Below are 21,741 nucleotides of genomic sequence, written 5' to 3' on the forward strand. Positions count from 1 at the left end.
CTCCAGTTCTGGAGAACAGGCCGACCCTGACACCGCAGCGGTGAAGGGCCACCCCAAAACCTCACCCTTCTCTGCGATTGATTTCACTTCCCCAAGAATACCCAGAGGACGGTCATCAAAAGGCAGCCGAAAAGCCTTCCTAGAATCTGGAACTCACAGAGCCTGCCTCCCAGCCCACAGCTCCACGCAGCAAGCCCCACGGGTGCAAGCCCAACAGGCAAGCGTGCAGCTCCACCCCCCGCCCACGAGCCCATGAGCCCCAGTCAGAGGGGTGGGGGTCCACAGGGAGGCTGCCCGGGTCCGCCCCTCTGCCTGGTCTGGATACCCTGGTTTTATTTTTATTTTCACTCTCATTCTTTTCTTGCTGGGGGCCCACAGAAGGCGCACACGCCTCCTGTATAAAGCGGCACCAGCCAAAACAAACGCACATCAGATGCATTTATTTGCACAGACACTCATAAAAACTTTACTAGACACCAAATAATTACAGGAAGGGGCGAACCTCCAGCTCCGCGGATCCCCAGCGTTTTGAAGTGGATTGAAGATAAAGATCAAATAGACAGGCGCTAGCCGGCGTCACACCCGGCCAGCCCCCCTCTCCTGGCCTGGACCCTCCCGAGGAAGGCCGGCGAACTTTCTTGCTTTTGTGAATTTGTGTTCAATTCATATAAAATGTCTTTCTGTGAGTTATTCTCGGTCCCCTAATGGGGCTTTTATGAGTCCAAATATCGTCCCCGGCCGTCTCTTTGTTCTGGAGCAAGTCCTCTGCCAGGGAAGCCCCTGGTTGTACATGGGCTGTTGAAACAACCCAGCGCCTCCATTTGGTAAGAAATGCAAAAATTCTGGAGGAAAGTGCCCTTTAAAAATATACACGTATATATAAACGGCGCCATGAGAGTCCCACACAGCTGGTTTTGATGCAATGTGCTGCACCCCTGATTCTGCTCCCTACCCAGGGTCCGGCTTGGGCAGCCCTGGCCTGGGGTCCCACAGGTTATCTGTGCAGGAAGACTGGGCACCGCCTGGGGAGGGGGGCAGTCTCCCGGGCCCAGCCCGCAGCGGCTGGGATCTGAACCTCACGTGGCCTGAAGGAAGATAGACGGCCACGCTCAGAGTGGTCTGCTTCCCCTTGGGCTCTGGTTGGAGGAGAGCTGCGGTTTCCCCAAGTCCTGGGGACTCTCTTTCATTCAATTATTTGCCAAATATTTTTAGAGGCCCACTATGTGCCAGGCACTTTGGTGAGCACTTACATTCCCCCCCCCCGTACACACACACACACACAACCTTGTAGGATAAATGCTACCCTTGTGCCCACTGTGGAGATGAGGCAGCTGGGGTGCAAAGAGAGAGCAGGACTTCCCTGAGGTCCCACAGCTGGATCCTGAGCCAGACCTGGGTGACTTTCAGGGACCTGCTCCTGACCGCTCCTGAGCCCTGGCTGGCCAGAGGAAGACCCTAGCCCTGGGCCACCTACCTAGGGCGCTGTCCCTCCCTGAGCACCACCCCGGAGCTGGCTGCACTGTTTGGATCTAAGGGATCCGGTCTCCTGACCCACCAGGGAGGAATCTCATGACTAATGACCCAGACCTTGTGCTGACAAGTCATGGGTCTGTGGCCAGAGACCCCACCGGCTGGTGGCGGGCGGGGCTGAGCTGCAGAGAGCAGAGGAACCGGGCGGCGCTGCACGTTGCACACAGCCTCCGTCACAGTCACCCACACGGTGCCTCACCAGCCAGCTCTGCCTAAAATCCTGGCCCCTGCCACCAGCCTAGAAAAGCCCAGAGGGGAGAGCGCCTGCCCCAGCCCTGAGTCACAGGGACCTCAGCTTGGACCTCTCTCCACTCACGCCTCTGGACCTCCTCCCAACTCAGGGTCTCTGAGCTCCCCGAGAGCACAAGGCCAACGCAGACACTCCACCCTGGGCTGTGGGGAGGGGACAGGGTTACTCATTACACACGGCCATCTCTTTGCTGAGAAGGGGCCTGAGCCTTTGACCACATGTGCTGGGGCCAAGCACCCCTGGGTCTGAGGAGGGGAGCGTGGGCACCTCTCCCAGGGCCACCCAGCTCCACCTCCAGCACTCCCAGGTCTCCGGACCTGGGGCTGCCTCCCTGGAAGAGCAATTCCCAACCCAGGCCATGGTTCGGAGCAGTCTGGGTCCAGTCTGGCTGGCCCTCCTGAATCTGAGTGGCTCTTGCGCAGAATGGAATTGTGGACCCATGCGGCTCATCATCTGCACCTTCGTTCCCCACCGAACTGGCGGGGCAGCACCCTCCACTCCATCCTGGCCCAGGATCTAGCCTCCAGCTAGGATTGTAAACCAAGAGGGGACGCTGGCGCTAGGCTCTGGGCAGAAAGCATTGGTGGGGGTGGAGCGTGCACCAGCCCCATGCAGGGAGGGGGCTGTGGAGCACAGGACGCTGGTCCCTCTGGCATGTGGGGAGGGCTGCAAGGCCCTGAGAAAAGGAGCAAGGAGGACTGGGGAGGTCTCAGTGAAGATGGGGCATCCACCGGATCCCGGGAGCCCAGACGCCCGCCCTGGAGCTTGTCTCTCTGGTTTTGCTTCTTCCCAAGCGGTCCCGCACGGCCGAACAGGTCTTCCCTTAGGTGAAGAAAAGCTGAAGCTTTTTCTGCCGCTGAAGTCCGAGCCGGAAGGAACCCCCTATCCGCCAGGGTCAGGGCGCGGCATCGTGGGTCCCGCGCCGCTCAGGCCAGTGGTGGGTACCGGCTGCCCCTGGCTGCTGTGGGGAAAAGCAAGGCCTCGCTCCCACGGGTTGTATCCAACTCCGGACCTAGGCCCCGGTTCTAGCACCCAGTTGGTCACATCTTCAGCAGGGGAGGAAGTCCGGAGGCGCAGGAGTTGCGATTGTGATAAAGGGCGACCGGGCCCCTGCGCGGCTGTGTGCGAAGGATCCGGGACCGCAGACTCGGCTGGGGAACGAGCGACGCGGGGAGTAGGGACAAATGGCAAGGATCAGGACCTACAGGGTGACCCGAAGTGGGGGTGGACGAATGGGTAGTGAGCAGAAAGGACAGAGAGAGGGAACTCCGGATTTCTGCACTAAGCAGCTCGCCTCCCGGACAAGGGAGGGCAGCCCTGGCCGGACTCAGCCGGCGCGCACCTCGGCAGCTGCGGGGAGTCTCTGAGCGCCACCCCTGGCCCTCCCGGCGGCTGCTCTGGTGGTGTTGACTGTGACGCCGGCAAGGGTGCGAAGTGACCTGCCAAAATTCTGTGTGCCCCAGGATACACCAGCCACCCACACCCGACGGGGCAGCCGGCACGACCCCCAGCGCAGAGCGCCAGCCAGCCGGTGGCCCCGGGGATGCGACCTGTACACGGCCGGCTGCCCCGACTCGGCTCTTGACGCGTGGCCGAGGGTCAGAGAAGTGTAAGAGGCCCCCATTCCGCCGAAAGGGAGAAGAGGTGTGGAGAGGAAGAGGCCGGGCACAGGGAAAGGGGTTAGTGAGCGATGGGGGAGGAGGATGGGACGCTGCACTGGGAGTCCGGGGTCCCGGGTGGGTCTGCAGGGACTGTGGTGGGAGAGGATTTCCAAGTGCGCTCTGAAGAAGACAAGGGTCCGGACCTGGAACCAGGACCCTCTCACCTCCTCACCCGACAGCAGCTGCAAGGACGTAGTGCTACCAGCAGAGGGCAGAATATGCCCGATCGGTCCGACAGCCCTGCGCCCGGCTCTGCGAGGCCCAGCAGCCCGCTTCTCCTGGCAGGGGCCGGCCCCCCGCCCCAGATACCAGGAGAAGGCAGCCCTGGCCCAACCTCGGTAGACCGAGGCCTGGTGTTTGCGAGGACCGAGGATCAAGGACTGACCGTATGAGAAAAACTCCACACCCACTCATCCACTGTCTTGGATATAGACCCAAATAGACCCAAAGAAACCGAGAAACACACGGAGGCTGAGAGAAACACACACACACACACCCCAAACCACCCCCCCCCAAACTCTGAGACACCCGAGCACACAGAATCATTCAGAAACTCAGAGACCCACACATACAAAAGCAACGAGATGACCCAGATACAGAAAAGGCTCCCAGACACAATACAGAGGCTGAGAGACAACGCACAAAGGCAAACATGCCCGCACAGTGACACAGACACGGGATACACACAAAGACCTCCAAAACCACGGAAGAAACAGAGGCACGGAAGGACCAAGGACCCTCGGATTCACACGCAAACACACATAAGAGGACGCAGGGAAACCAGACTCAGGGTCACACATTCGGTGCCCAGGAAGTCTGGGGACGCAGAAATACTGTATTATGTGCACGGAAACCCGGGTGTACCCGCGCGCCAGAGCCTCCGAAGCCAGACGGTCGACAAGCACAGGCGCACACAGACACACACGCGGGTGCTGGGGTGGGGCGGGAGTCCCTAATCCTCCACAAAGCCTGGCCCCTCCGCGGGGCCCCACGGCACAGGGGGCCACTTCTGACCAAGCCTCCCGCAGGCTCCAAATCCGATCCGCCCTCTCGCCTCCAGCGGGGTCAGGGGACCCGCCTCCCGTGCCCTCCGCCCCCGCCCGGCTTCGCGCCGCTGCCCCGCTCCTCCGGCAAAGCCGGGACCGCCCCACCACAGCCCTCGGGCTTAGCCCGCGCCTGCCCCAAGGTGGCTTCCCCCCTGCTAGCCAGCGAGCCTCGCCTCCGTGGGGCCCCAGAAGCCGAAGATGAAGGAAGCCGGTGCGGGCGCTGTGCGCTGCAGTCCGACGCGGCGGCCCGAGCGGCCAGCGCGGGTGCCAGGCCCGGTAGGTGTCAGGCCTCGAGAGCTCCCGGATCGGCCGCTGGGTCTTGCCGACCTTCTGCTCCCCGGTGCAGAGGCCCACTTCGCCCAGCCTCTCGTGGCGCTGTCCCTGCCGGGCGCGGCCCACGGACCCCTAGCCGGGTCCCTCAACCGCCAAAGGTCGCCTAATCTAGCGTCCAATCCGGTTTCCTTCCAGCGGCTGAATGCACGTCGTCCCCGACTTTCTGCCCCGACCTGGAGCTAACAGCCCCTGCCCTTGTTCCTCACTCCGCCTCCTTCGAGGCCAGGTTCCCGTCCATTGCCCCCACCCGTTCCCAGGGACCCCCTTGCCCAGACCTAATCGTCCTCTAAACTTCCCGTCGCGTGAACCCGGCCTCACCTTCCTCCCCTGTCCAGTGTCCCCTGTTTTTGATCCTGGGGCCCCTGCACGACGTTCGCCCACTTCTCCACCCAATCTCTGCCCTGTCTGAATGCTTCCCGGACCCCGCACCCCGATTCCGGGGCCCACCCCCTCTCCATGGGCTAGGGCCCCCCTTTGGCCCGTCCTGGGTCAGCAGCTGTCCCCTCCTGCAGGTCCACGTCCATCGGGCCCGGTAGTCAGCTCTCTCAGAGGACCAAACCCGCCCCGAGACGGCGCCGCGGCCCGGGGACGCCAGCTCAGCCCGGCGCGACCTACCTCGGCCGACAGGACAGTCTGGGTCCCCGGCTGGCGCCGTCCCCTGGTGCAACCGCTGCGCTCCCCGCGGTCCGCGCAGTCTGGCCGCGTTCGGGGCCACTCCTCTCAGCAATGAAGCTTTACAAAATATTAATAATAAAGAAGGCAAGAAAGAAAAAAGAAAGCCTTCATTCCCCAACTCCCAAATCAATTTTTCAAGGGGGTGGGGCAGAAGGATTTGTTTGCAAGGCAACCCAAACTTCTGAGAGGGGCCAACAGGGCGTTCGTCCTGGCCGGGCCTCCCGAGCCGGTGCCCTGAGCCAGGCGCCGCGAGGGGCGCAAGCTGGGGGCGCGGGGAGCCCTCCTGCAGGGAGGGGGGGCGGCGACGGCACTATTTGACGTGGAGCCGCCGGCTCATCCCGGCGCAGGGATACGAGGCGCTCCAATGAGTTCAAATGTCAGGAAGTTTGAGGAGGGGTGAGGCGGCTCCCGGCCGGAGTATCCCTCCGCCGCCAGCCCCAGCTCTAAACCGAGCGGCTCCTCGGGCGCACCATGGCACTGGAGTAGCGCGGGGAGCGCGCCGGGAGCCCCGCGGCCCGCTGCGCCCCGCCCGGGACCCCGCTGCGCCGCCCGCGCCCCCCCCGCAGCCCGCGGGGCCGCCCCTGCACCCCCGCCCCCTCCCCCGCCCGCCGCCGCCGCAGCCACCGCCGCCGCCGTCTCCTCCCCGCGGCTCCGTCTGCCGCCGCCGCCGCAACCCGGCTCCGGGGCTGACAAGCAGGTGACAGAGGAGCCGGCGCGCGTGGGTGCGAGTGCCCGGGAGAGCGCGGCGCGGACTGCAGCCGCCCCGGCCCGCCAGCACGACGCCGGGACTCGGGTCCAGCGCGTCGCCGCTGCACGCTCGCCGGGGGCAACCGGCGGCCCCAGCCGCAGCCCCAACCCCGCGGGGCCCGCGTTTTCCCCGCGCCGCGGCCGCGGCGGCGGCGGCCGCGAGCGGGCCGGCGGGCGGCCAGGCGAGCACCCTGGCTGGCGGGGCCCGCAGCGCGCCCCGCGTCCCATGGATATAGCAACAGGTCCCGAGTCGCTGGAGAGGTGCTTCCCTCGCGGGCAGACGGACTGCGCCAAGATGTTGGACGGCATCAAGATGGAGGAACACGCCCTGCGCCCCGGACCCGCCACTCTGGGGGTGCTGCTGGGTGAGTGCGGGGTCGGGACACCCGAGTGACCACGATCAGGGGACAGGGGCCTTGTCCCGAGGTGGAAGCAGGCGTCTAGACCAACTGATAAAGGAAGTGGTTTGCAGGACATGGGGATGTGCGGGGACACAAAAAACTTAAGGAGTGATCACCAGAGGGGTAACAAGCTGGACAGCCATCCTGTGGGGACAGAGGGATGTGGGGATATCACCTAGGAGGAGGAAAGACAGGACAGCTCCAGCCTCCACCCCCGCATCTTCATCCGGCCTCGGATCTAGAGATGCCTCTATGGGCGGGAGGTAGGAGGCGGGTTGCAGGGGCGACTGAGGACCCCAGCAGTCACCTGGGCAAGCTTGGGAGTAGTGCCAGGTCACTTGGGGAGGGGGAGCTTCTAAAAGAAAAATGTCCCCCGAGTCACCCAAATCACAGATTTTGGGGAGGTCGAGGACAGAAGACCACGTATGCCACTGTGGGGCGTGTCAGCCAGCGAGCGCCCCAGCCTCACCTCGCCTGTCTCGGTCCCAGCCAGCTACCCCGCGCCGTACCCGTTCTCTTACGTATTAAATACCAAGCGCTGGATCTCCGGAGAAGGGGAGAGCACAGCGCCGAGCCCAGGCGGCTTCTCGGCGCCGGAGTCCGCGGACTAGGACGAACTAGCTGAGGCTGCCCGGCCCTTGGTGCGGCGGGTATTGCTCCAGGGCTGCCCTCGCCCTTGGAGCCGGGGCTGCGGGCACCGGGCGGCCGGGACTCGTTGGCCGGGCTTGTGGGCGCTGACGGCTCGGCTCTCGCCCTGTGCGCTGCAGGCTCCGACTGCCCGCATCCCGCCGTCTGCGAGGGCTGCCAGCGGCCCATCTCCGACCGCTTCCTGATGCGAGTCAACGAGTCGTCCTGGCACGAGGAGTGTTTGCAGTGCGCGGCGTGTCAGCAAGCCCTCACCACCAGCTGCTACTTCCGGGATCGGAAACTCTACTGCAAACAAGACTACCAACAGTAAGCGCCTCTAGTCCTCCTCCTTCCCCGCCGCCCTGCGCTCCAGCCTGGCCGCCCCTGCCAGGCCGGGCCCACGGCCGCCTTGCAGCCGGCTCTGTGCGCCGCTGGGCCAGTCCACGCCGAGGGCTCCGCGGGCTGCGCGTCTCGGGCAGGAGCGAACCATCCCAGCCCGGACGACACTAATGGGGTGGCCGCGAGCCTCCGGCAGCTCCTAGTTGCTGCCCTTTGTCCGGAAAACTTTCGCAGGGCCTCCGAGTTGGGGTACGGGACAAGGCCCTGGGCCGACTGGGGGATGGATGCCGCTGTCCTGGGAGGCCTGAATTGGGGACCAAGAATTGATTTCCAAACGAAGGTAGTGCTTTAGGGAGTCAGACCCTGGTGGTGTGCTTCTCCATGCCCAAAGGCTGGGTTTGTGGGGGCTTGGGGCTCCTGGAGCAAGGAGGCGGAGAGCAGGGGTGCTGAACTGCCTGAGCAGCCCCCCATGCCCCTTTGCTGCTAGGCGCCCTACTGCAATTTTAGTCCCTGATGGAGAGAAAAGGATGTCCATCCTCCCCAAACCGTTCCATGCGGGAATTCTGTACTTACAATTTTCTTTGGCTGGAGAAGCTGTCTAGGAAGAGGACCTCAAGAAGTGGCAAACCACAATCTGGGGCTCCCCTTGGGGGTGGGGAACTGACTGGATCAGCCATCCCCAGCAGGCTTTCTGTTTTGCAAAGTGTGTGTGTTGGGGAGGGGTGGCCTGCTCCGCCCTGGTGTAGCTCAAGCCTCAGGGTTGAGGCCACAGGCTGTGGGCTGAGTTCTACCCGCTGACTTTTGCTTTTAGCTGAGACTGTGAATTTGCCTGGTAAGGGGCTTGGGGCAGATATTAGTAGATGCGCCTTTTTCCACCCCCCAGTCTGGGTTTGTGCCTGGCAGCATGATTGAGAAGGAGGCAGAGAGGTGCAACAGCCAAAAGAGGAACGTGAGGATCCCTAGGGCAACATTGTGAAGGCAAGTGGGTGCCTGTGACAACTTTCTAGTGAGGCCTGGAAAACTCTTTCAGATGGAACTGCAGGGTGGGTAGGCTGCTCAGGTGGTTGGGCGCTCAGAGGGGACTGTGTGTGCCCAAGCCGCTGGGAAAAGGCTGGGCTGCCAGTGTCTGGTGGTCGGAGCAGCTTACCTGCTCTACCCAGCGACTCTCTAAATCCAGGCCCTGCTGGGAATCGGAGCAGCTGGCGTGCTCCTCCGCTGCTTGGCTGAGGCCAGAGCCCTCAGGAGGGCATCAGGTTCTACTCTGGAAGGCTCTAGCTGAGCTCCACACTAGGGCCTAATCGGGCTGGGCTGCCCTGGTCTGGGGGCCTAGCAGGAGCTGTTTTTGTGCCTCGCTCATCTTGCCGGCTGGGGGCTCTGCGGGCAGGAGCTGGGCTCAGGTTCCCAGAGTCAGCTCTTTCACTGGTCCGGGAGCCCAGCGGAGGCCTCCCCCTCTGTCTGGAGCGCCCCGGGTTAGGCACACTGCCGTTGATCACTTTTGCCTTGTGCCCTGGGCTGATGGGGTTCTAGTTCCAGGAGAAGAGGCTGCCAGTCAGCTCCGCCACAGGCAGGCGTAGGGACGCACAAATGAAATGAGGAAAGTGGTTTGGGGCAAGCGTGGTCGGCAGCTTTGGGCCGGCCTGGGAGCAGCCCCTCAGCTGGGCTCAGCGGCGTGCAGCCCACCCACGTCCCGCCGTCCTGCAGCCCTCATTGCTGTGCCTGCCCAACCTGAGTGGGGCCCTGGCAGTGCCACTTCCCACTCAGCTCAGCCACCAGCCTGGTCGACTCAACACGTGGGGACAGGAGGCCCAGGAAACTGGAAATGGGCCTCCGGGTCATTTGTGCGGGTTTCTGAAATTGTTGTGCACGTTGGCACTGCTCCTTCCAACCTCTCGTCCCAGTCTGCAGGTTCTGCCCCCACCCCAGCCCTCACCTCCGCCCCAGTCGTTGCTAGAGCTGCTTTTTAAAACAAGGAGAGGATGATACCCCTGCTTCTTCAGAGCATGGAACTGTAAAATCACAAAATCTGCACTGGATGTTACCCCTTAGAGCTGAGGGACCCACCCCCTCATTTTACAAAACAATTAAACATTTGCGATCGCTTTGTCAAAAGTATATTTGTTTTAAAAAGGAAAAAAGGCTCCCAAGAGCTTTCTTCTTCAGGGCAGTAGGGGTGAGCTTGCGAGTGAATTTTGGAGGAGGGCGAATCCCAGGTCCCGAGCAGCGTGTGTCCTGCAGGGCTGCAGCCTCGGGGCGTGGGCATCCTTCACCGCCCTCATGGTGCACCCTCCGCCCTGACCTCCTCTCTCTTCCAGTACCGCCAATTAGCTACCTGCACTGGGCGGGCTGGTTGGGAGCCCAGGAGGGGCTGCTAGCAAGACAGTCCTGGGCACAAATTCCCGGGGCAGGTCTCGCTCCAGCGTCTCTCAGGGGCAGTTGGTGCAGCCAGGCAAGCAGGGGCTCACAGGAAAGCAGTGTTCTTTGCACAATACAAATATATTTCACGATTTATTTTTTTTTCTTTGAGGTTCGCAGAGGCATATTTATTGCATCTGTGCGTAAATGCTTTCAGACGAGAATCCAGGCAAGTGGGCACAGAAACGTGCCTTCTCGATTTTGTCTTGTCTGTGCGTCAGCGGTATTGGGAAATTAACAACCCCCCCCCACCACCGTAACTTTTGGAAAACGTGTCCTCCCCGCGAGGAGCAGCGGGATTTGGTTCTTAGGAAGAGGTGGCTGTTTTTATTAAGCTCCCTTTCTCCACTTGGATTTGTTTTCAAAGATCCTGGACACCTAGAAGTGTAGCATTTATTTTACGCACCACGGGGGTAATTAATTGACATTCGGACGAATTTAATAGCATTTGATAAACATCCACAGCACGCCCTGCACCGCCGAAAAGAACGGGGGGAGGGGGAACGGCATTTGGCATTTTCACACATAACTCGAAAGTCTCCTTTTTCTCCTACGTGTTTTTTTTTGAGGGGGGGCCTCCTTCTAAGGAAAAACCCAGAAGCATCGGATTGTTCTGTGCCCGAGGCTCTGGCCCCTCGGCAGCCGGAGCTCTTCGGGCAGAAAACCGGGCTAGAAACCGGGAGGAGATGCGGCCTCCAAACGCGAAATCGCGAGCACCCCTCTCCTTCCTCCACCGGAGTACACATGGAAAAATGACAACATACCGTCCCCCAGTTTTTTTTCTTGGCGGTTCGGCCAAACAGAATTATGTAACTCTTTTCTTGCCGTCTGTCGCTTGTCTGGAAAGGGTTTGTATCCTGAGGAGGTGGCGAATTCCTGGAGGAGGCTCCGGAAGGGGGGAGGGTTGGCGGGAGAGTCCAAAAATCTGTCACAAAATGGAGTCTGATCGCTTGTAAGACAGCCCCGAGGTCTGGCGACCGAGACTCCGCGGTGTGCGAGCGGGGGCCTGCGTGCGCGGAGAGACGCGGGGCTCCCGCCGGGGCCGCGCACCCAGCCCGGGCTGGCGGCGCCCTTCCGCCAGCGGGGCCCGCGCGGGCGCCCTCGCCTCTCCGCCGCAGTAGCAGGGCCCAGCTGAGCCTGCGAGGATCCCCTCGGGCTCGCCTGCCCAGGTAGGGTGCGCCCACCTCGGCAGGAGGGGGGGGCAGCGACGAGGCTTTGATTGAGTTTCACAAAAAAAGCCGTCCGAGTCCGGGGTGATTTTTTTTTTCTTTTTTTAATTTACCCCAGCTGGCTGCACGGAGCTCCAGTGGCCCAACCCCGCGCTTCCCAGCACATTCCTTTCCTCGGAAGTGTTTACCCCGGGAAAGGCCTTCCTGGGAGGCTCACCTCCCCTCGGAGCACCCGCAGCGGCGGAGCCCGGGTGTGGTGCAGAGGAAGAGCGGAGTCGCCCCGTCTTTTCTGGGTGCTGCGTCTCCCAGCTCGGGAGGCCTCCCATAGGCCTTCCTGCGGGGTGCCAGTTACCAGCAGGACCCCCTCCGCCGGTGGGTACCCCAGCTGGCATAGTCCTCATCCGACTCACTCAGGGCTGTGGACACCCCTGCCCCCAGCCTGGGGTGAGGGCCTGTCCGAAGAAATGGATCTCTTTGGAAGGAAGGGACATCGCGTTGCCTTATGAAAAAGGCCTCCGTAGTGCCCTCCCCGGGGATCTGAGGGCTGAAGGGCGCACTCTGCCAGTCCGAGCCTGGGGACCCTCTGGCCCGCGGGAGGGCACCTCTCCGTTGAACCTCAGCACCTTGGCTGCGGGCAGAAGGGTACGCAAAGGCCTTCCTGCGGCTGCAGTCGTCTGCTGAACGGAGGCATTATTCACAGCTGACTCCTGGCTCACCCTGTATTCCCCAGGCCCTGGGCTGGAGTAGCCTAATTTGTTTGCCGGCTTTTTTCTCCAGTGGGGGAAGCAGGTTGTGAGGATCTCCTCTGGGGTATGTGATTAGTGGCCCTGGGCTTCCTCCCTCCCTGCCTGGCAGAGCCAGGGTAAGGACCACACAGCCCTGGCACCTACCTGAGCCTCTTCTGTCAAATGGGGACATGCCCACCTAGGGGAAAGTATTCTTATAAGGATTCGAGATGATGTGGCCCAGAGGACCTGGCATCTTGTTGCCTGGAAATTATTGCTATTACCGGTACCACCTTCAGTGTGGCGAGGAGTGCCTCGTCTTTGAGGACACGCACGGGACTGCCGTGGGCTCCGCTTCAGAGAGAGGTGCAGCTGGAATGTGGGGCTCGCTGGGCGCCTCTCAATGCAGGGAAGATGGGGCGCCCTGGGCACTGCTGGGAAAACCATTCCCTTTGCTTGGGACACTGTGAGGGTCCTGCCTCCCTCAGTGATGAAGAGAGCTTTAGACTCCGAGGCCGACCTGGGTTCACATCCCAGCCCCAGCACTCAGCAGCTGTGCAACCCTAGCCAGGTGGCTGCCCGTCTCTGAGCCCTGGGTTCTCCATCAGCAAGCTGGGGGTGTTGATGTCACTGCCCAGGGAGTGGTGAGGAAGACACGGGGCACCTGGCGGGGCTTCAGGGAGTGTCTCTATGTTCCCTGGGGTCCAGAGAGGCAGGACAGCTTCTGACCGTAGGGGTGACGTGCAGCGCCAGCTGTGCATCATCAGGAAGGGCAGACAGTGGCGTGGGGCTCGACGTGATGCTGGCCTACTTCTCCCTGGGAGCCGAGGTGGGCGGGTGTTGGACCAGACAGAGCAAACACCTTTCCACGGGGAACAATTAGCATCTGCAGGGTCTCGTTTGGAAAAGCATTCTCAATATTATCATTTCACATTTGGACGACTGTTTGTGCTTATTGCTTTTGTGATTCAAGTGACTGAAAATAAAGCTCAACCAACATCTGGGAGGCTGAGGGGGGAATTCAGAAGAGGGGGCATCTGGGGGAGAGGTCCAGGGACCTGTGTGTTTCTCAGAAAGGAGATGAGGTTTAAAAGGTCACCAGGCCAAGCGGTCAGAAGGCTCCTCCAGCCCAGGGAGGTTTTTTGGTCCACCGTGGGCTGGTAGAGCCTCCCCAGAGCACTTCTTCCTCTGTCCTGTGGCCCAGAGGTTTTTAAAACAAAAAAGGGAGGGGGGGACCCGTCCCACTTTGGCATTAGTTAGGCTGAGGAATGGAGGATACTCTCAACGGCAGGAGTTATAACTTCCAATGTGTTGGCCACCACAGTCAGGCCTCAGCTTCAGGGGAGGGAGGAAGAGAGGGGATGGTCCGTTCATCCAAGGAGCCTGGGCAGGCTGCCGGTCAGTTGGGGGTGCAAGAGGACCCTAGGCCCTAGGCTGTCTGGCTGACCCAGCCCTCTCCACCCCCTAGGTTCTGTACTGATGGCAGCAAGGAGCAAAACCAATTGTATACATATATACATATATATGTATTTTTGCCACTGCAGTCAGGAGTGGGGAGGCGGTGGTGGGGAGGGGAGGGCCGGGCTGAAACCCGTACTTGAAAAAGTTGATTCACAAGGCAGAGGAAGCAGAGTGGCAGACGTTTGCCATTTCATCGGCCGGCTGGTGCTCTCCATTCATGTCATAAATGTCTCCTGTCATTTGAAGCCAAAAGCAACATGATTTGGTTCCCCGGTGGCCTATAGGGTTTTCTCCCCCCCTTTTTTTTTGTAGTAAATGTTTATTTGTTAATAATCTACTTTAAACAGCCTGGCCTTGACCTCGAGTCTCCTGAAGCATCCATCTTCTGTCCGAAAAATCTTTCAAAGTTTGTGTAGTTTTGGGGGGAAGGTGTAACTGACGGGGCAGTGAAGGGCCTGTGTTTGCTTTAACTACCGCTGCGTGGGGGAGTGGGGCGGCATAAGGGGCCACTGTGCTCGGAATGGCAACTTTCTTGGGTTTCAGGCCTGGCTGACAGCACTTCCTCGCTGCCCTGTACCTTTGCTTCTCCTGATCAGTACAAATAAATTTCTGCACGGGCCCTTCCTTTGTTATTCCCGGGGCAGTGTTCTATCCATTTCTGTTCAGCTTCTTGACTGGCAGCTGCTGGACCTGCCTGGTGGCCCCTGGGGCCCTGAGGGGGGTGAGGGGGAGTGTAGGGGTTCAGAGGATGTTCTTGGACATTAGGGGTGGGGGAGGGCTTTGTCTCCACCGGGGGGGCCCTGGCTCAGATAGGCCTGGACCCAGAGTGCCGGCCACTGGCAGAGCACCTGGCTGGCCCTGCACTTGGCGAACTGGGGGAAGTGTCGCTGAAGGAAAAACCCGGATCCTGGAGTCTGGTTCCAGAAGAAACAAAGATGTTTGCTTCCTGGCCTGCTGGTGCTGCGAGAGGTTTCCCCGGGAACTGCGAGGTGACCGCCAGCCTAGGCGGATTCTGAGGGCTGCCCAGAGCAACAGAGGTGCCCACCGGGGCTGGCGGGAGTGAGGAGCCCACCGAGCTGCTGGCCAGAAGCAGAAAGCAGAGTGAGCATGCAAGAACACAGGGCCGCCTGCCGGCAGCTGCCCCCCCCCCCGCCGCCCCACCCCCCACCCTCCAGACGCCTCTATGGAGCGCTGCAGCAGCAGCGGTGATGGGAGAGGAGGAGCAGCAGCGCTGGGCCGGGACAAGCCGGGGCTGGGTGTGACTGCCGTTCCCCTTTCTCCTGCCTCCTGCTCTCCACGGGGACTCAGTGACTTGTCATGTGACCAAATGGATTGCCATAGTTACTGAGCGGCCGGGGTGTGTGGGAGCCCGCCCAGGCCCGGAGTGCGGAGCCTGTGGAGATGGAGAGGACCGAGGTGCTCCGGGGCCACCTCCCTCCTCCAAATGGAGGTCCCCCTCCGCGGGGCACATTTTCTCAAAGGAAAGAGCAAGATTGCAAGGACAGATCTGGGACGGGAATGGCGCTGGCTCCTGCGACACAGGCTAAGGCCTCTTCTGGAGCCTCAGTCTTCTCCTCTGTGAAATAGGGCTGATGATTCTCTGAGGATAAAGGGAAACAAATGCAAAGGTGCCAGCCTGCATTGGGCATTCGGTCAATATATGTTTCCTGCCTGCCTGCCTGCCAGGAAAGTGAGCCGGAGACGCCCTGCTTGGCAGGAATGCATTGTCTGCTTTGCGTGGGCGGCCCAGAGAATGTAGCCTCCAGAACAGGCCTCCACGAGGGGCCTCGCCTGCCCGCCTGCTCCCCAACCAGGTCTGGGGCCTGTGTTTTGAAATGTGCCCTGGAACAGGGAATGGGGCAGGGCAAGCTGTCCCAAGCTGGTCCCTGGAGGCAGGCAGGCAGCAGCCTATGGAGGGACCCCCAGTGCTCCTGAGGCACTAGGTCTCCTTTTCCCCAACAGGCCAGCGCAGATGCAAACTCTCGGGAGCAGAGCCTTGCTGGCCCCAGAAGGGCGGGTCACAGGGGTGCCTGTAGGAGGAAATGCAATTGTTCTCGCGTGCGCGCCTGCGGCTGTGTATTGGCCTCTGTTGCTCTAGCTCCCTGCAGAGGCGAGGAAACTGAGGCTGAAGGGGTTAAGGAGCTTCCCCCAGGTCCAGAGTTATTCTGTAGCAGATTTTCTCCCAGGCTGGGCGAAATCCCAAGGCGGATGGCGTCCCTAAATCCCGTTCTGACCTTCCCAAAGGCCCAGATTCCCACCCCGGAGAGTTGGGATTCTCCCTGGAGCGCCCACCTTGGAAGGTGTAGGGCGATAAGCGCCCTAGGGTTGGGAGGGTCATTGCCCTCTTCATCAGAATGCCCTGTAGGGCCAGCCTTTGCTAGAAAAGGGAAAAGGTTAGAATAACTGCCGCTCTCTCTGTGGGAGAGCTTCCTTGAGGCGCGGCACACGGGCGGGAACTGCCGTCTCCATCCGCGCCCTCTTCCAGGCCCACCTCGAGGAGGGGGTCCCGCCCCTCGTTCTCCCTTTCCCCGCCTGGGGCAGCGCGGTGCACCGGCTCTTTGGCTCCCGGGCTGCTCGGGCCGAGCCACGGGCGCCAGCAGCGCCAGCAGCGGTTGATGAATTTCGGTGTCACCAGGGGTTTAGCCCGGATTTGGGAACCGCGCGCTCTAATACGCGCACACGGTCCTGCCCTTTCTAAAGCGCAGCCCTTTCACCCAGCCGCTGATTTATGAAGGAACTCGATCCCAGGACGGGCTGGGCTGGAGCTGGGAGCCTGGGGCCCTGCGACAGCCTTCGTGCTCCTTCGCGGTTCAGGGGCCCTGGGCGGGCCCGGGTGCTCTCTTGGGCTGGACTCGGGGCCCTCTGCCGGACGGGGCCTCCCGCGGCTCCGCAGATGCCCGTCCCCTGGGAGCCACTTGGACCCGCTGGAAGGGAGCGAGGCTGGCGGAGAGAGTTCGCATTTTCATTGGGAATGAAGCAAAATCGTTGCCCCTCCCCAAGCCCTCCCGCCGACCCCCTGGGGCAGGCCCCAAAGCAGCAAGTTTGGGAGGGTTGTTTATCGAGGGAACAGAAAATTGAAAAAAGAGTCTAAGACCTTTTTCCCGCCTGAGAAATGTGCAAAGTCCCTGCGCGCCCGGAGGCGGCCGGGCGCCCGGAAAGCCGAGCTCTCGCAGCGAAGGCTGGGCGACCCCAGCCCCCACCTCCCGCGCCCAGCCTCTGCGCGGCTGGAGGGTGGAATTTTTTTCAGATTTGGTTTGCAGGGGGGAAATGTGGTTGTATCAATCCACAAATATTTACTCTTAACAGACTTGTATCTGTGGAGATTTCGAACAAAGACAGTTTAGGGGGATTACAAAAACCCTAAACCCCGTTTTTCTCCCGGACTTGGCGCTTTAAATGCCAATCACAGGCGAGCTATATCCAACAGCAACGCGGGAGGCGGGCAGGGTCGGGGCCGGGTGGGGGGGGCTGAGTTCAGCCATTAAATGTAACTTTTCATTATGAAAAGGATTTCGCCGGTTTTATCTTCTAATAAGATTATGTCACGAACACAAGTACCTAGGACGGTGCTGAGTGACAGGGCTCTGTCGTTTAATCACAGGCTGCGCCGCTCGAGCCGCGGGGCCCTTTGTCCAGCGGCGTGAACGACGGAAACTTGCCGTCCTAATCCCCTTATTCATGTCAAGCAGAGAAAAGAAGGCGAGCACCTTACAACCGTGTCCCCTCCACCCCTTCCGAGGGCAGGAGGAGGGGGGCCCCCAGTCCTGTCACCCCCCCACCCCAGCCTGTCCTTCCTGAGCGCCTGGGTCTCCTTCGCCGGTCAAGCGTTGCGGTAGGGGGTGGGAGAGGGGGTTGCTTTACAGGGGCCTCAGTTGTCAGCTTCTGGAAAATGGGGGCAGCAGCCCCGAGAACAGACACTGGTTGCGGGAATTTTGTGCGTGTGTGTCCACTGATGGAGGGCAGGGCCGCTCTGTTCCCTCCTCCCAGGAAAGGTAGCCCTGGGGGTGCACACCCCCATCCCCAGTAAAGCAGAACGGACAGACATTCAGAGGCCCCGTGGAGATGCCAGGCTGGGGTCTTCCGCTGGGCGGATTTCGTTGGGTCGCTGGGACCAGTGTTTCTGTGCTGGTAGCCCTCCCGAGAGTCTCCTGGGGGTTGACCATTCCAGCTGCTCACTCAGCCCGTTTCTTCTGAGGGGGAATTCCTTTGTTCTGCCCCCTCCCCAAACTCCCCCACCTCAGGAAACCCCGCTTCTCCGCTGGGTGGTGGTGCCTTTATTCTCGCCACCACGCCGCTTTCGCTACCCTTGTCCCGCAGTTTGCAGGCATTTCCCGCTGCGCCCAGGCCGCGCAGACCAGCTGGGTGCGCCAGCGGCCCCCTGATGCGGGCGCCCAGCCCGAGCCAGGCTGCCTGCTTGGACCACGACAGCTCCGGCTGGCTGAGCGGCGGCCGCAGGGGGGACTTTAGCTGCCCGCGCTCCCCTCTAGGCACAGCAGAAAGCCACAGGCTTCGGAGAAGCTGCCTGCGCAGGTCCCGGTCGCTGCACGGACTGAAAAAGCCAAGAGCAAAACCAACACCCAGCAGATGAAACCCATGCGCCCCCACGGCTCCACTCTGCCTCCCCCAGAGGACCAGGCTGGCCACCTGTGGGCCAGCGTCTGGGGTCTCAGATGGGAGGTCCCGAGTCGTCAGAGTTGGAGGGGGTGCTTCTGAGGAATGCGCCTCTTAACATCCCCAGCTCCTTGGCATCCTTTTAAAGCTCTCAGGCTCTGGGCCGTGCTGGGGGCAGCCGCCCGGGGACCCCGGTGTGCCCCGGGAGCGCCCTGGAGACGCCTGGCTGCACGCAGTCTCCTCCCTCGCCAGCCCGAGCTCCATCCAGCACGGGGAGGACTGGGCTGAGAGCAGGGTGTCACCTCGTAAAAGCGACAGGCAAGGGCTGTTTTATGGGGAGGGAGACGGGGCAGGAAGTGATGCTTCCATCTCTGGCCAAACTGGGACAGGGAACCCCATCTGGGAGAGAGACAACTAGGGGGACAGAACAGGTCAGAGACCCTGGGCCGGGGCCAGCGGCTACTAAGCGTTGGGCAGGGCCAGACCAGAGCCGAGGAGGAGACCGGCCTACGGACCGAGAACCAGGGCTCACCTCCCGCCTGTCCTCTCCTCCGGCAGAGCCCCCTCTGCGCTCTCGGCCTCAGCCCACAGCCCCAGCTCTGCCTCCCAGGCGGGGGGCGGGGGAGAGACTTTCTCCCTCGAAACACTTGATACCAACTTTGTTTTTTTGGCAAGAAAAATAAGCCTTGTTTGGAAAGGGGGGGGCGGCGGTGGTCGAGTGAGCCAGGGAAGGAGCGAGCCTGCGGCAGAGCAAACTTTGCGGATTAGGTTTCAGAGCCTCCGCCCCACCCCCAGCCCCGCGGCGGTGATTTGTGTGCGGGGGTCTGTGACCCTGCGAGGCATCAAACGGCCCGCGGGAACCGGCCGAGTTCAGAGGGACAGTGGGCAGAGGGGCGTCCTAAGACAACGCAGATGGTTCATATCAGCCCCGCCGGGCCAAGCCCTGGGCTCCCAGCGTCTGCCCGCCAGCCCGGGCTCCTGGGCAGGGAAGAGACCCGGGGTCCTCAGGCGAGGCCGGGGCCTGAGCCGGAGCGGTAACAGTGCAGGCAATGCCCAGGGGGCCCCAGGGGAGAGAAGGCCAGTGACGGAGTCCCTCCACCGAGGTCTGACCCTTCTTGTCTGCCTAGAACAGCCTCTGTGCACTGACTGGTGGGAACGGACGCCCTCCAGCCTCTGCCCAGTGGCCAGTGTGTGCACCCCACCCCTGCCCCCGGGGACAGCCCGTGCTCCTCCTGCTCACAGGGCCCCTCCCCCAAGGACCCTTAGTAGCATTTTTTTTTTCCCAGCCAGGTGTCCTGCCTGCAGCCTGTCTGCTGTGCTGGGTTTGGGAAGCCCCCACCTCCCTCTGACAGTCATTCATTCATTCATTTGCTCATTCATCCATCTACCACTGCAGTAGAAGCCTCTTTCCCTCCCTGCCCTCTTGTGCCCTGCTGCCTGGCCCGGGCTGACTCTGGAGGGCTCTTCTCCTTCCTCACTCCTCGCCCCACGGGAAAGCTAAGAAGGAGGCTCACTCATACCTTGGCCCAGGGCCTTTCTTGGGCGGTGGGGCCCATACCAGCCTTGGCCTCTGAGCCCGCTCCCCCCTCTTCCCAAAGCCGTTGGCACCAGCAGGCCCAGGCCTCCCTGCCTGGGGCTTCAGGCCTGGCTTCTTCGTGGCAGCCAAGGGCTCTCTTCAGTGACCACGGTAGGGATGCAGCCGGGCCACGCCCGCCACCACGCCGGCCACTGCTGCAGAGTGTCCCGGCTGGAGGGCTCTTCCAGACCCTCGTAGAAATGGGGCAGCCGAGGCCAGGTGTGGCCAGGACTTGCCCCAAAGCTCACTCGCTTGAGGCAGGAACTCCCGTGTGCCCACTGCCAGGGTCGGGGTTTCCTCTGTGGCAACTGCACAATTCTTTCTAGAACCCTCTCCCGGGCTCTGGCTTTAGCAGTGGCCTGCTCTATATTCTCCCTGGGCTGAGGTCACCGAGAGGAGAACTCCTTCGGTCACTGAGACGGGGTAATCGGTGAACCTCCATGACAAAATGATGGTTGGGAGCTTTTTGGGTAGCATGGGCCATGTGGGTTTGGGACTTGTGTGTTCCAAATTGGGAATCGAGGGACCAGAGCTGGGTGAGCCCACTGCCCCCTCCCAGCATCCCTCCTCCATCCTGCCCACGTCGGACACCCAGACACCCTGGGCTTGGCCCTTCCCCTCTCCAGCAGGCCGGGGGGTGGGGGGTAGTGGGCTGCGGGGACCTCTCGGGGCTCCGGCTCCCAGGGTCCCTACCCCGGGGGAGCAGCGGCTGGGTCATCTGCACACAGAAGACACATCTGTCCTCCACATGTTGGAGGCCAAGCAGAGGACATGTGGTTTGGGACGTGTTATCTTAATCATATTTATTAGCCAATCCTGAAATTAAAAAAAAAAAAAAAGAGTTTGATATTGTTACCATTCGGAAAAGACCCCTAAAATCTCCCGGGCGGCAGGCAGCAGGGGCCGGCAGCAGGGGCCGCCCGCAGCGGACAGGCTTCCTCCGGCCGGGACCAGGACGCGGCCCCGGGAGCTCTCGGGCCGCGCCGGGGGCCTCGGACTCCCCGCGCCGAGACACGGCGCTCACGGCTCTCGTCCGCCGTCCTCCCTCCGCGCGGAGATCTGAAGCAGAATTAATTACCTCTGCCTTGACTGATAGTTGTTCTGTTGGAGTATGGTTCTAATCCTTATTAACATTCTCTAAAGTCAGGCATGAAATATGACTTTTACAACACACTCTTTGGCATATGTTTTTCTTTCCCGGGATATTTTTCAGGCTATCTCCGCGCGCACTGCTGTTCATTATTTTTGCCATAGGTCTGAAGTCGCCGGCCCCACCGCCGGCCCCGCCCGGGGCCCCGCTGCGCGGGCGGAGGGTGGGCACAACACGTCTCTGCGCGCCACGCAAATTGCTTCTGATTGTGGAGCTTTGAGTATTTCCCTCCATCGTGTTTTTATTAAAAACCCCAGCAGCGGATTTACCCTTGATGGTGTCTTCATTTAGGTTGAGAGAAAAAAAAAAAAAAAAGCAAAGCATGGGGTTCCCCTTTCTACAACAGTATGTAAAGAAAATAATTCTTACGACCGCAGAATTACCATCCAAACCTGGTTCTAGTAAAGCTGGCCCTGCTTTGACAAGCCCAGCAGGCTGGGTGCTTTTTTTCTGAGCGTTCCAGCTGCTGGGGAAAACAGAGCAGGGAGGAAGCCCACGGAAGCCCGCGTTCCACAGGGGACTCGGGGTGCCTCTCAGGAGCTGACACTTCCCAAGTTCGTGAGCTGCCGAGGGGGGCCTGGCTGCAGGGGGCTTGCTGACAGGCAGGCCCGGCCCAGAGAGCACGGAGCGGCGGCCGCGACCGTGATAATTGCAGCGAGTGCTTCGTGAGCGCGCATGTTCCTCAGGTGCCACTGCCGTAAGCGCTTCCATCCTTTCCCTGAGCCGGGGCCTACGTGCCATTATCATTTTCATTTTCGGAGAAGACAACCAAGGCACGGAGACGCTGAGTAACTTGCCCGAGGTCACACAGCTAGGAAGTGGGCCTAGGATGGGAGGGCAGGCATTCTGTCAGGAGAAAACCTCCAGCAATCCTTTGGGGGCAAGGGGGGCAGGTTCCGGCCCCTTGCCGAGTTCAGTGCCCCTCCCCGGCCACCGTGCGGGCCCCCCAGAGCTCCCTGTCGTTTGCCGAATGAATGCCTCGTAATCGATGGCCAGTGTTCACTGCCCGCTGCCCGTGACACGGGTTC

General features: G+C 61.3%; 1 protein-coding gene across 2 annotated transcripts in view; it reads left to right on the top strand.

Annotated features, from left to right (window-relative positions):
* Positions 1–6,468: 6,468 nt before the first annotated feature.
* Positions 6,469–21,741, top strand: part of LMX1B (LIM homeobox transcription factor 1 beta) — a 76,175-nt gene continuing 60,902 nt past the window's right edge. For both annotated transcript variants that reach the window (XM_045846371.1, XM_045846373.1), the window contains exons 1-2: positions 6,469–6,607; positions 7,411–7,597. In XM_045846371.1, coding sequence (XP_045702327.1) covers positions 6,469–6,607; positions 7,411–7,597 — 326 coding nt within the window. The remainder of the gene's footprint in view (positions 6,608–7,410; positions 7,598–21,741) is intronic.

Source organism: Phyllostomus hastatus, unplaced genomic scaffold (genome assembly GCF_019186645.2).
Source record: "Phyllostomus hastatus isolate PE091 unplaced genomic scaffold, TTU_PhHast_1.1 phas_contig_495, whole genome shotgun sequence".
In the NCBI taxonomy this organism is placed as follows: domain Eukaryota; kingdom Metazoa; phylum Chordata; class Mammalia; order Chiroptera; family Phyllostomidae; genus Phyllostomus; species Phyllostomus hastatus.